The sequence below is a fragment of the Grampus griseus genome, assembly GCF_964374135.1.
Source record: "Grampus griseus genome assembly, chromosome: 20".
In the NCBI taxonomy this organism is placed as follows: domain Eukaryota; kingdom Metazoa; phylum Chordata; class Mammalia; order Artiodactyla; family Delphinidae; genus Grampus; species Grampus griseus.
The window spans coordinates 17138504-17152548 of NC_139014.1; the positions used below are offsets into that span (position 1 = coordinate 17138504).

At 50.5% G+C, this 14045-nt stretch overlaps 1 protein-coding gene across 1 annotated transcript in view; it reads left to right on the forward strand.

Moving 5' to 3' along the window:
* The window catches only part of MAP3K14 (mitogen-activated protein kinase kinase kinase 14), a 43075-nt gene that overhangs the window by 12883 nt on the left and 16147 nt on the right, over positions 1–14045 (forward strand). Inside the window, exons 2-5 of the mRNA XM_082679914.1 lie at positions 10414–10689; positions 11902–11971; positions 13087–13297; positions 13419–14039. Coding sequence (XP_082536040.1) covers positions 10434–10689; positions 11902–11971; positions 13087–13297; positions 13419–14039 — 1158 coding nt within the window. The 5' untranslated portion in view covers positions 10414–10433. The remainder of the gene's footprint in view (positions 1–10413; positions 10690–11901; positions 11972–13086; positions 13298–13418; positions 14040–14045) is intronic.

Sequence of the window (14045 nt, forward strand, 5' to 3'; positions counted from 1 at the left end):
TATGACTTATTTAATAATTATCCTCCCCGTGTAATTAGACATTTTTGTTTCAGTGTTTTACTATTATAAAAATACACTGAACGTCTTTGTACATCTTTTCCCATATTTCTATCTGCTCCATACCTCCTGGATTGCAATTATGGAGTTGTGCGCACAAGAAATGGCTGCCTTCCCTTGGCGTATGATGATTTATCACATTTAGAGCTCTTTCACCTACATTATTTTATTTAACGAGTAAAGGGAGTGAGGGTGAGGAGAGTAAGGAGACCAGGTGCTATCAGCGGGGACTTCCTGGAGGTGGAAGGCCTGAGCTTCGCCTGGGAAGGACAAGCAGGATGTGCAGCACGGCCCACACGAGGACGAAGCACACACGGAGACCTGTAGATCTGAGTAGCCAGCGGGGTGTTGAGAGATCAGACTGGCCAGAGCCAAACCCTGTGTTTAGGGAAACAGTGGTAAGACAGATTATGGACCACAGAGTTGGGACCAGACCCATAAGCAGTGCACAGCCAACAGATGTCTTTGAGCTTGAGGTTATCTTAAGGACATCATGATTTAAGATTAGCGTGGCCTCATTGTGAGATGGGAGGGGTCAGGGAGAAGCTGGAAGTGGGTAAGGCCTGTGCTAATAGAATAGTGAGGTGACTTCGTGTCTTAAACATTTGAAAGGGCCTGTAGACAGCGGTGTTCCTGCACATGTGGGGCTGGTTAACCTTTTTTTTTTTAATGTCTTTATTGGAGTATAATTGCTTTACAATGTTGTGTTAGTTTCTGCTGTATAACAAAGTGAATCAGCTATACATATACATGTATCCCCATATCTCCTCCCTCTTGCGTCTCCCTCCCACCCTCCCTATCCCACCCCTCTAGATGGTCACAGAGCATCGAGCTGATCTCCCTGTGCTGTGCGGCTGCTTCCCACTAGCTATCTGTTTTACATTTGGTAGTGTATATATGTCCATGCCACTCTCTCACTTCGTCCCAGCTTACCCTTCCCCCTCCCCGTGTCCTCAAGTCCATTCTCTACATCTGCGTCTTTATCCCTGTCCTGCCCCTAAGTTCATCAGAACCATTTTTTTTTTTTTTTTTTTTTTTTGTGGTACGCGGGCCTCTCACTGTTGTGGCCTCTCCCGTTGCGGAGCACAGGCTCCGGACGCGCAGGCTCAGCGGCCATGGCTCACGGGCCCAGCCACTCCGCGGCATGTGGGATCCTCCCGGACCGGGGCACGAACCCGTGTCCCCTGCATCGGCAGGCGGACTCTCAACCACTGCGCCACCAGGGAAGCCCCATTTTTTTTTTTAGATTCCATATATATGTGTTAGCATATGATATTTGTTTTTCTCTTTCTGACTTACTTCACTCTGTATGACAGACAGAGCTGGTTACCCTTGATGTGTGGTGGGAATTAGGGATGGTCATAAATTTTATTCCATACATTTCATCTACCTGGCAGTTTGACCTATGGAACTGGCAGTGAGATTGAGTTTTGTGGGCGTGACAGGTTTCTTTTTTATAACTGACCTGTAAGATTTTAATGATTAATGTATTACATTCACATTTCATATCCTCTTTAATGGGAAATGCTTATGCAGAACTTGCTCTCCTGGGAAGCAGGCCTCAAGCTGGCGAGGAGGCAGGTGTTGAGATTCCTCCAGCTGCGTTTCACTCAGGGTGCTCCTTCTTCCGATGTCTGTTTCTAGGTCCCAGTGCTCACTCCCTTTCTCTGCCGAAGGGGAAATTAGCAAGCCTTCCAGAGGCCTGTAACTTGTGATTTTATCAGCCCAGGCTGGGCAGGTGGTGGAGAGTTCTGTCCCAATGGCAGGATTTTCATTTAATGCCCAGCATCCACCATCTGTCCTTACGCTGTAGGTTCCTCCATCTAGAACTCTGCCCCTGAATTAGACGCCTCTCGCTCTTCTGAGAATTTCACCCCTGGGGGTGTATCAGGACCAAGCACAATTCCATGATCTGGTACCTGAACTCCACAGGCAACCTCATCTCCTGCAGCTCTCAACAAGCTTTGCTCACCAACAACTTCAAGCTGTTTGTGATTCCTACATAGATTCACCCCTGTTCCTTAACTTTTGCCATCCCCTCTACTTGGAATACCCTCTCCTTTTTTCTTGGGAACTTCTCACTCACCCCTTGAGACTCAGCCCAGGTGTCACCTGCTTTAAGAAGCCTTTTCTGATCCCCACCAGGCTGGGCTAGCTGTCCCTCCATGTGTTCCCACTGCATCTGCTATGTGTCTGTGCTGTCATTGCATCTCTGTGTGGTAAGAGACTACTTGTCTCTTTCCCCAGTAGACTGTAAGCTCTTCAATGGGCTGCTGCATCTTCTCCCTCAGCGTACACCCAGTGCTCAGCAAAGCCCCTATACCCAGCAGACCAATACATGTTCAAAGAATTCTGTGTTATAAGATCCTGCAGTTCTCTGCAGTGTGACAGGACACTCCGAAGGCAAGACCTTACTCATCCAGAAAGCCTCAACCTGCCACAAGTCTCTGGATTTAGAGGCTCCTTGTTGCATGCATATAAGTGATTGTTATATCTTTTTGTCTTAAGTATTTGGTCTGATATTAACATTAAATGTTTTTGGTTAGTATTGTCCTGGCATATCTCTTTGCATCCTTTGTTCTCAATCTTTCTGTATAATTTTGTTTTGTCTCTTTTAGTTAGCATCTAGAGGGATCTTTTAAAATCCTGATTGTCTGACTTGAAAACTTAATGTTTTAAAGCGCTTTAAACTAATTTTTTTTTTTTTTTTTTTTTTTTTTTTTGCGGTACGCGGGCCTCTCACTGTTGTGGCCTCTCCCATTGCGGAGCACAGGCTCCGGACGCACAGGCTCAGTGGCCATGGCTCACGGGCCCAGCTGCTCCGCGGCATGTGGGATCTTCCCGGACCGGGGCACGAACCCGTGTCCCCTGCATCGGCAGGCGGACTCTCAACCACTGCGCCACCAGGGAAGCCCTAAACTAATTTTTTTTTGAGATTTTAAAATTTCTTTATTTTTGCTATTTTCCCAAAGGCTTGTATAATGTAGAAACCATCCTATATATTTGATAGAAAAATATAAAACTACTGGATTGTTTACTATTTTTGACTTATAAAAATGATGACTTCATATTGTTCAATCTAAAAGTTTCCTCATTTAATCACATATAATTTTAGTCTGTTTGAGAAATACTTTCCATTGATTTGTTTGTTTCATCTATCTGTTCTTGGACATTTTCTATTTGGCGAAATGTTCATGGCTATCAAATGTAGTTTTTGTTTTTAGTGGTAAAATGAGCAAGTTATTTCTGTTTCTCTTTTACATTATAAAATAATTTTTTTAATGTAGACCATATGTGCTTATGTAGATTAAATTCTTTTTTTTTAATAGATCTTTATTGGAGTATAATTGCTTCACAATACTGTGTTAGTTTCTGTTTTACACCAAAGTGGATCAGCCATATGCATACATATGTCCCCATATCCCCTCCCTCTTGAGCCTCCCTCCCATCCTCCCTATCCCACCCCTCTAGGTCATTGCAAAGCACCAAACTTATCTCCCTGTGCTGTGCTGCTGCTTCCCACTAGCTAACTATTTTACATTTGGCCGTGTATATATGTTGATGCTATTCTCACTTCGCTCCAGCTTCCCCCTTCCACGCCCTGTCCTCAGGTCCATTCTCTATGTCTACATCTTTATTCCTGCCCTGCAACTAGGTTCATCAGTTCATCACCATTTTCCTTTTTTTTTTAGACTCCACATATATGCGTTAGCATATGGTATTTGTTTTTCTCTTTCTGACTAACTTCACTCTGTGTGACAGACTCTAGGTCCATCCACCTCACTACAAATAACTCAATTTCGTTCCTTTTTATGGCTGAGTAATATTCCATTGTATATATGTGCCACATCTTCTTTATGCATTCATCTGTCAGTGGACATTTAGGTTGGTTCCATGTCTAGGCTATTGTAAATAGTGCTGCAGTGAACATTGTTGTACATGTCTCTTTTTGAATTATGTTTTTCTCAGGGTGAAATTAATTTTTTTTACATTCAATTGTTAATTAAATTGACCAACATATCCTATCGATCCCAATGCCTACCATTGTTTCTTGCATCCCATTTCTTCTCTGGTTTACTTTTCTGCTTGCCAAAGCACAGCCTTCAGTGCTTCTTTCCCTGAAGATAGTACCATCTTTCCTGGAACTCTTGTTGCTGTGTTTGTGTATTGTGTGGATTTTTTTTTAATTGTATTAAGAAAATGAAATGACCTGTTAAAACTAATCAAGTGAAAACTGGTAACATCCCAGGAACACGTACTGGAGTAACTCCACTAGAAGTCTGACCAATTTATTGGTGATCCAGCCCTTACTGATGAGACCCCTCATTTTTAGTTCTTGTCCTTCCTGCCTACACAGGCTAAGAAATTATTACCAACAGTGGGCAGATCCTGCGGGTAAAATAGGGGTAGTAATGTGCACATGGGTAGTAATATTGCTCAGTTCCCGAAGTTCCAGGTACCCTTGCCAACAACTTTTATCCTAGAAAGGAACTAAGGATCCTTGGGTCCCAGGGGAAAGGGCCAGGAGTGTCCTGCCTTTAGCCCTAACCCCATGTTAGATGCTCTAGTTGTATAAATTGGGCCTTATTAGTTTCTGCAGGCAGTTTACCTCTCAGAGCCTTAGTTTCTTCATCTGTAAAAATATTACCAACCTTGCAGTGTTGCTGTGAGGTTCATCAATAACATGGATAAAGCCCCTAGCACATGCCCAACACACAGAAGATGTTTAATGAATGGTAGTGACTGTGACAGTCCCTGGCACTTAGGAGACTGTCATTTAATACCTGTTGGGTGGATGCGGGAGCCTACCGGAAACGGTTTCATTGAGGAGATAGGTTATAAAGGATAGGTGAGATCTGGACAGATAGTAATAAAGGAAGAAGACACTCTTTACAGGGAACGAGATGAGCAGAGGAAAAGAATCAGGCTCACCCGTTGCTGCCCTGCTCAGGGAAGTGAAAGGAGCAGTGTGGCTGGAACAGAGGCTGAGGGTAGGGGCTTGGGGAGGATAGGCAGGGCAGAAAAGGGAGCTGGGATTGAGAACACATGGGGATCTCTGGGTCTGCCTGGCCAGATAGCCGTTTTGCCTGGCCAGGTTACTCTGCCCAGCGCTTGCCCTTGGTTCCCCTTCCTGCACACCCCTTGTTCTTGATAGGCAGAGGCTGGCCCAATGTGGCCTAGTAGCCGGGCAAGCTGAAGGCTTAAAAGAGGAAGCGTCAGAATGAGATTGGTTTTCAACTAGTATCTTATTAAGGAAGTTGAGTTCCTCTACTTCTGTTATTTGTCCCCTCTGGGCATTCAGAGAAGGACAAGTTTTTATTTCCAGATGAAATATCATGAGAGGGATTTGCCCTGGTCTGCCCTGGCCCCTCAGTGGACATTTTCAAGATGGCCCTATATTTCTCTTTGATATACAGAGAATCAGGGCTGAAGGTGTTGAGTGCCTTAGGTAAGGCTTGACACCTTGGCTGTATGATGCTGAAACAAAGAAGTCCCATTGTCTCAGTGAGGGCGTTTATGAGCTTCTGTTGGCCAGGCAAGGTGATTGGCATTTCATGTACTCTACCTCCTTCAGCCCTCAATGCAGCTCTGAAGAAGCTATGAGAAGAAACTCAGTGGCCTGCTCAAGGTTTAGCATGAAGGCTGGGGAGGCAGCAGTGCACGTTCAGCCCCACTTCTGCAACTTGTCCCTGTGTGACTGTTCTGACAGGCTACTGAACTTCTCTAAAGCCTCCGTTTTCACATCTGAAATTGACATTAATAATGGCCGTGCTTAGTAGATATTGACAATTATCATTCTGAATTGGAGTCATCCAGCCCTCAAATAATCCTGACAAATCAGTGGCATTTGGGAAACTAGAAGGAACCTCAAAAGGTTTCCTAGGCCACTAGTTTTCAGACTCTTTTTCTTGGAGACCTAGGATTCTGGGGAGGTCTGTGGTGGATGAAGGGAAGCTGAGTATGTGTGGCCCTTGCCCACCTTCTTCAGCAGAGCAGCTGTTTCTAATGTGAATTACGTAGCAGTTGCACATTTCTTGCTCTTTTATATTGTGGGGGTTGAGGTGGATTTCATTTAATAAAAATGGTCCTGCTGCTTTTTAAAAATAGCTTCCAAGGCTTGACCTCATATCTCGTGGTTCCTAATCTAGTGTTTTTACTGACCTTACTAAAACAGGGAACTGAAATATGATACATTTTAGAAAGGTTGTCATCAAAATTTTAAACATTATTCTCGTACCTTCCAGTTAATCAAGCACTCATTTAGTCTAAACCCCATTCCTGTCCCAGAATCCTAGGAACAGAAATTTTGCTGTCAGAGAAAGCATTGCTATCATAGCCTCAGACGAGAACTGTCTAATAGAACCTTCTGCAGTGATGGAAATGTCCTCTCTGTGCCCTGTCATATACGGTAGCTAGTGTAACTGAGGAACTGACTTTTAAATTTTATTTTAAATGAATTGATTTAAATGTAAATAACCATGTGGCTAGTGGCTGCCATGTTGGACAGCACAGCCTTACAGTATAGAGCGGGGGTCAGATGGCAGTCCCTGGCCTCTGGGCATGGGAATCATCCAGAGAACTTGTCAAAAGCACAGATCCTGGGCCTAGTGCCCAGTGGCTGATTCAGTAGACCTAGGGCGAGTGCATCTGAGGTGGTCATTCTAACTTGCACTCAGGTAGGAAGGCACTACATTAGTGAGCTTTCCCTCGGCGTAAAAATGTGGAGGCAGAGCAAGCATTTTGCCCTGGCCTTGATCTTCTGGGGAGACTAGAGCAACTTTCTGAGGAATGTCAGACCCTTGGAGGATATGATGAAAGCTATGGACCTCTTCCCTGGAAAAAAACAAAAATAGTGTCTAGGGCTCCCAGACCTCCTTGAACCCACATTAAGAACACCTCAACTTGGACAGAATATCTTTACTAGCTGGTGAGGGAGTTGAGCTTGAGCCCAGGGTTAATCTGGTACCATCCCGCTCATTCCTACCCCCGGATCCCTCCAGGGGGTCATAGAGGCACCACAGAAGAGAGAATAGGCAGTGTATGTGGATCAGGCCCTGAAAGAATACTGAATGAGTTCTGCCCCTTTCCTTTCCCCTTGTGTTTTCATAGCCTTGTGGGTGAGCTGAGAGGGTGTGGCTATTGTCACTGCTCATGTCCTCGGCTCCGATACAGAGAGCAGAGGGAAGAATGTATCTGGGGCCCGAGTGGAGCTGTGGAGAGAGTCCAGCTGAGTAATGGATCAGGATTTTGACTTGCCTTCAGAGGCAGAGACACAACGGGCTCCCACTTAGTCCTCACTTCCCACAAGCTGCAGGAGTGAGAGAGAAGGGGCAAAGCTGCGGGGCTCTGGGCTGGGGCAACGAGCCAGGGACCGAAGCCCAGAGCTGGGCAGGCCACCCAATCAGCAGCCCCAGGCTTAGTGCAGAACCCCATTTTTTGTAGATCAGAACCCATGTAGAAGTGGGGAAGAGTGAGGAAGCAAGCGTGTGTATGTGTCGGAGAGCTGCTGTCAGGCCAAAGTGTCCTGAAAATAGCCTCTTGAACTTGGAGACTGTCGGTGAGGGTCTGAGTCATGGTCATGTGGCACAGGAAAGCCAGACACAGGAGAAGCTGTACAGCTCCCGGGCCGAGATTTCGTGCCCCTGGGAGGTGAGGGTCAGCCCTGTTTTCCCCGTGCCCTTCACAGATTCAGCTGCCAGCTGCTGGGTTAGCTTCTCAGGCCGCCTTGTTCCTCTCTCTGCCTGATAGGCTGCCGGATGAGTCATCAGGGAACTACAGAGGAGGAGGCCCCAAGCTCAGCTGCCTCAGCCTCGGCTTCTCTGGGACAAGGGAGCCTGGAGTGCTCCTGGAAGGAGGATCAGGAGCCTACCTAGCCACCAAGGTGAAAGGGCAGCTTCTGGGGGAGGGGGTGCCCCACAGCCTGTCTGGAGGAGCTCCAGCTCAGGATGAGCCGTGTCAGGCAGGACAGGCCACTTGAGCCTGAGTGCAGCTCTGTAGACCTCTAAACATCTGGGTTTAAGATCTTGCCCTCGGAGCAAGATTGACTGCTGGCCTCATTTCTCTCACCGTCAGATGAAACTCTCTCTTCCTCCCCGGTGCTCAGCATCACCCTTTGATTCCGCCATGCAGCTGGCACCGGCTGTTTCGTCTATGCCCCACTCTGCTCTACACCGGCAACACCACCTCTCACCCTCAGAAGCCTTCTGCCTGGGGAGGACCACGACTTTCCTCCTTGTGTTTGCCTGCAGCCCAGGGGACTGGGGAGTGGGCAGCACAGCCCACTAGGTCTGGCCCCGCACTGCCCCACACAGGCTGGGTGATCTGGGGCAAGTCTCTGCCTAATTAAGCCTGCAATTCTTCAAATAAAAGTGAGAAGAGGGACTTCCCTGGTGGTCCAGTGGTTAAGTCTCCATGCTCTCAATGCAGGGTCAGGGAACTAGATCCCACATGCATGCCACAACTAAAGGAGCCCGCATGCTGCAACTAAGACCCAGTGCAGCCAAATAAACAAAAAAAAATTTTTTAATGAGGAGATTAAAGCAATGTCCCTATAGGCACGCTTCTAATACTATTAGGTTTGAAGGCCTTGGGGTCTGTTTTTAAGATCTCATTTCCCTTATAAAGAGGCTGAGAGAGGTGGGCCCTACTCTAGGCCCTGGATCAAGTCCTTTTTGGAGATGGAAGGGGCTGTGGAGGTATGGGCTGGGATGACAGTATGGTTACAAGTGATACAGCCTGCCTTGCAGGGCTTTCACCTAATTGAAGTCAGAACACCCCTTAGACTTCTTAAGGTCATCAAGAAACAATGAGGCCACGCATTCAGCCTCCTGAGCATCGGGCCTGCAGGACCACACCCAGGCATCCAGGCTGAAAGCTGGAGCTGCTGAGTTCAAAGCTAGAAGGCCCTTGAAGACACCCGCCACACCCACACCCCAGTCAAGCTGACTCAGCCTTTCGTAGCCACTGTGGTGAGGCAGACGCAGTAGAAAGGAGGTTTCAGCCTAGTGTTTCCCAGCATCCCACTGTCTCTTGTAAGCTTCCAGCCTGATCCGGCAGAAGGTCAGAGGTGTTGGAGGGTCGGCTTCCCACGGTCTGCCTTTCTCGCGCAAGAGCAGATGGAGGAGTGATCCGGGATGAATGGCTACCGCAGGGAAGACCGCATCTGTTAGTAACAGCCTTAGGACCAGGCTGCCATCAGAGAGCACTTATTAAAGACCTGTCTGCAGCTGATGCCTTCTCAGGCTTTGTCTCAAGCAAGTCACGACCCAGAAGGGCCCTGCCCTTGGGAGTCCACGCCCCAGTCTTTAAAAAGGCTCCCAAATGGTAACAACCTCAGGGTGGTGCCATTCTCTTCCGTGACAACCGTAGCCCACGTGCTGCTTGCACAGATTGTCACAACAGTGGGCTCTCTCTCCCCTCTGGCTCTACGGGAACGCAGAGCTGGTAGAGATGGAGCCCAGAGAGAGGTGACATCTTGCGCTTTGTCCTCATATTTCTAGAGGTGTCGGTTGGTGTCCAGGGCTCTAATATAAATTCCACTACTAATGTTGCCTGAAAGAAAACTGATACTTAGGAGAGGTTTTCAGCAAATGAGTTTGGACATTACAGAAGGAAGCATGTCAGTTCCTTCTGGAGAGCCGCAAACAGATGCATCTCGTGAAAGGAGCCAAGTGCTGGTATTGCCATTTGCATGCTGGTTTTTCAATTTACAAGATTTCATTTACGTGTATGCATGTAATGTTTATATAAATATACACACAAATCTCTCTATATATATACAAACACACACATCTGGATGCCTATGTACACACACGTGTGCACACACACGTATACATACATGTATCTACCTCTAGCTAGGGAACAAAACAAAACCTTGGTTCTCTCCACTTGGAGAAGAGCCATCATGGATGGTGCAGGCATGTCCTCTACGAAGCAAGGCTTCTGCGGAATCAGTGATGTGACTGATGGTTTTGGAGTATAGGATCCACCACCCTGTTCTGGGGAAGCAAAGTTCACCACAAAACAAACAACAGAAAAAGATTCAGCCATTATTCATAAAGGCAAGAAAGAACCAACCCAGATGTTGGTCCACATCTCTCCTGGAGGAGGCGGGCTGGAGTTCCCCTTGTGGGGTGGAGAGAGGGACCATTTACTGTGGAGGGGCCAGTAGGACTGGGGGGCTCACCCCACGTGGAACAATGGTGAGGTTGCCATTTGGAACATTTGGAGGGATAGCTATGTGTGGCATGAGGAAGTAGAGACCCTTTGCCCCCTGCTTTTCTCCTCCCACCCAAGCCTGACACCTGGGCGCCTCGGGGTTCGGGGGTGACCTGCTCTGTGTGTGGTCTCTCACAGGGTGAGCGTGAGCCTGGGAGATGGCAGTGATGGAAATGGCCTGCCCAGGCGCCCCCGGCTCCGCGGTCGGACAGCAGAAGGAGTTCGCCAAAGCCAAGGAGAAGACACAGGCAACGGAGACGAAGCAGAGCTCCGTCCACAAGCTCGAGGCCGTGGAGAAGAGCCCCATGTTCTGCGGGAAGTGGGAGATCCTGAACGACGTGATCACCAAAGGCACAGCCAAGGAAGGCTCCGAGGGCGGGCCGGCTGCCATCTCCATCATCGCCCAGGCCGAATGTAAGGGGCCCTGGGCTGGGAGTGTTGGCAGAGAGGGCAGGTGGGGAGCCTGCAGTGGGTGCAGCGCTTGTGCAAGGGTGGTTGGGCACCGATGGGGCTGGACTCGGGGTCCCCCTGTGGAAGAGGGAAGTCAAGGTGACCACCATAGAAGACTTGCAAGACACACCTGGGAATTAAGCCAAGGATCAGTGTGAAGTGGGAGCTCAAACAGTGCAGGGGAGTGAAGCCCAAGAAGGGAGAAGTGGCAGACAGAGGCCTTGCTCATGACCAGAGCAGGGGAAGGGAGCTGGGAGACAGGAATGCTTGGGCTCCAAGGTCCTGGGCCCTCTCTGCAGGGCCATCAGGCAGGCCTTCTGCTGGGACCTTGGGCAGCCTGAGCATCTCTGGAGAGGCCCAGGCAGGAAAGGCCAGGTGTCCCGGAAAGCCTCTCTGGGCCCTGGGCCCTGGGCCCTTCACCTCCTTCCACGCCGGTGCTTGCCGCCCCCCAACCCCCGCAAAGAATGAACGCCTGCCCTCGGGCCTGCAAGGCCGATGCAGGGTCTGCGGGGCTTCCCGGGCTGATCCTTTCTGCTTCCACTCACAATACCTCAAGATGGCTTGGAGCAGTGGCTGCCACCGGAGCCTGAGAAACTCCCAGGGGCGTGGGGAGGGCCAGGAATCCCCTCTCTACCCGACACCTACCCTCCACCCCAGGAGGTTTCCTTGGGTGGAGCCTGGCGAGACCTACAGCTCATAATGGTATTTTCTTACATACACACATCCTTCCCCTCATCTTCCGCTTCCTTCTGGCTGGCCTTTGACGAGAGATGAGAGAATAAAAATTAAAGTGGAGTGAGTGACATGGTAATGGTAGTACTGCACACGCGTGCGCGCACACACGCGTTATTTGTAATAGTGTATATTTGTTGAGCTGTTACCGTGTGCCAGGCACTGAGTTGAGTGTTTTATATAGATCATCTCACACCTCACAGTACGTGAAGTGAGGTGGGCACCCTGTGATCCCATATTGTAGGCACGCCCTGTGCCTTGACCCTCAGGCTGGGAGGGAGGGGTGAGGCTGCCAGTGAGAGGAGGTGAGCCGCCAGGCAGAAGGGGTCTGGGAAGGAGGAGTGGCCGGGAGGGTATCTGCAAAGTGCCTCTCCTCTAAGTGCCTCTCCCCTGTTCTTTCTCTCTCCTTTCTGCTCATCCAACCCCTTTGCCTTTACTTAAAAGGTGAGAATAGCCAAGAGTTCAGCCCCACCTTCTCAGAACGGATCTTCATCGCTGGCTCGAAACAGTACAGGTAAGGTCAGCTTGAGTGGGGTGGCAGGGAGCTGCCGCGGGGGCGTCCCCACCCCAGCTGCTTGCCCAGGCCTCTCGCAAGTGACCCCTGGCTCCTTCCTTCAGCACCTGTGGTTTGGCTCCTGGAACCCACCCAGGCTTCCTCGCTGAGCTGCTCTCGCAGCCAAATAAGCTTTTCAAAAGCTTTTCCCAGCATGTGGGTGACTGCCTCTGGGTCACATCAGGGTCACATCAGCTTGACGTTTTATTTTTATTCTCCTCCTCGGAGTCCTTGCTGCTCCCCTTCGGTTCCCATCAGTAGGGAGGATGCTGGGAACAGGAGGCACTTTGCCGCTGGTGCGTGACCACGAGTGCAGGCCCAGAGAAGCCACTCTAACTCGGGGAGAAACCTGCTGTGTCTTTCCTTCTGTGAGACACACCCAAGGAGGGATGAGGGCTTGGAAACAGGCAGGGACAGACTTGCAGCTCAGTGGCCCTGTAGAAAGGAGGCCAAGTGAGGTTCCCAGCCTCCCCAGCCCCAAAGAAGGTTTTTGGCAGCTGGAGGTTGAACCTGGAAACAGTTCCTCCCCTACCACCAGGTGGACTTCTTTATCGTTGGAATTTGGGAACTGCTAGCAGGAAAGTGACCAACCTCAGCTGCCCCTGCTTTGGAGGCAACAGAAGCCAACTCAGAGCCGAGAATGCCTGCCATGGGCTGTGGCCCTCTGAGCCACATGCCCCGCTGCCAGGACCTCTCAAGGGCAAGCCCCCCTTGGAGAGCAGGGAGAGAACCATGTCTCCCCCTCCACCCAGAAGAGCGGTGTGCACTCTCACTTTAGTAACAACCACTGTTGATCGGAAGCTTGCTGTGGGGCCCGACACCGAGGCAGGCTTTTTAAATGAGCTATTTCATTTAAACCCCATCTTCGCCCTGCCCGGCAGGAAATGCCACCTCCATTTTATCAGTGAGGAGCCTAAAGGTCTTTGGGGCTTAGGAACTTTCCCACGTTCACACAAGTCCTGACCAAGCTGGGATTTGACCTCGGGTCTGTATGACTCCAGCCGCAGCTACCTGAGCCGTTCTATCTCCCTGCCCCCTCACACTCAGAATGCGTGTCTGTGTCCCCTTGCTGACAGCCAGTCCGAGAGTCTTGATCAAATCCCCAACAATGTGGCCCACTCGACCGAGGGCAAAATGGCCCGCGTGTGTTGGAAGGGGAAGCGTCGCAGCAAAGCCCGGAGGAAACGCAAGAAGAAGAGCTCCAAGTCCCTGGCTCAGGCAGGAGTGGCCTTGGCCAGACCCCTCCCTAGAACCCCTGAGCAGGAGAGCTGCACGGTCCCGGTTCAGGTGAGACCCGCCCCTAAGCCCAGACCCCTGTGCCGGGCGCCCCCTGGGCTCATGGGCCTTCGGAACAGCACCTGTGCCTTGGCCCCAGCCCCATGTCCTAACAGCTGTGTTTCCCCCGCAGGAGGATGAGTCTCCGCTAGGCACCCCGTATGTTAGAAACACCCCCCAGTTCTCGAAGCCTCTGAAGGAGCCAGGCCTTGGCCATCTCTGGTTTAAGAAACTCGGGGAGGGCCTGCGGCCAGCGCTGCCTCGACCGGAACTCCACAAACTGATCAGCCCCCTGCAGTGCCTAAACCACGTGTGGAAACTCCACCACCCCCAGGACGTAGGCCCCCTGCCCCAGCCCGCGCACCCCTTCCCCTACAGCAGACGGCCCCACCCCTTCCCGTTCCACCCTCTCCAGCCCTGGAAACCTCACCCCTTAGAGTCCTTCTTCCTAGGCAAACTGGCAAACTGTGTAGACAGGCAGCAGCCCCTGCCCGGCCCTCCCCTGGGCAGACTGGCCTGTGTAGACGGCCAGAAGCCCCTGCCTGGCCCACATGTGAAGCCCAGCTGCCCGTCGCATGGCTCGAGTGACAAGCTGTCCATGGAGGAGTACCTCGTGCACGCTCTGCAAGGCAGCGTGAGCTCCGGCCAGGCCCGCAGCCTGGCCAGCCTGGCCAAGACCTGGTTGGTGGGGGGCTCCAAGCCTCGGGAGCCCAGCCCTGAAACCGAGGACAGTGAGGGGGTCCTGCTTATTGAGGCGAGT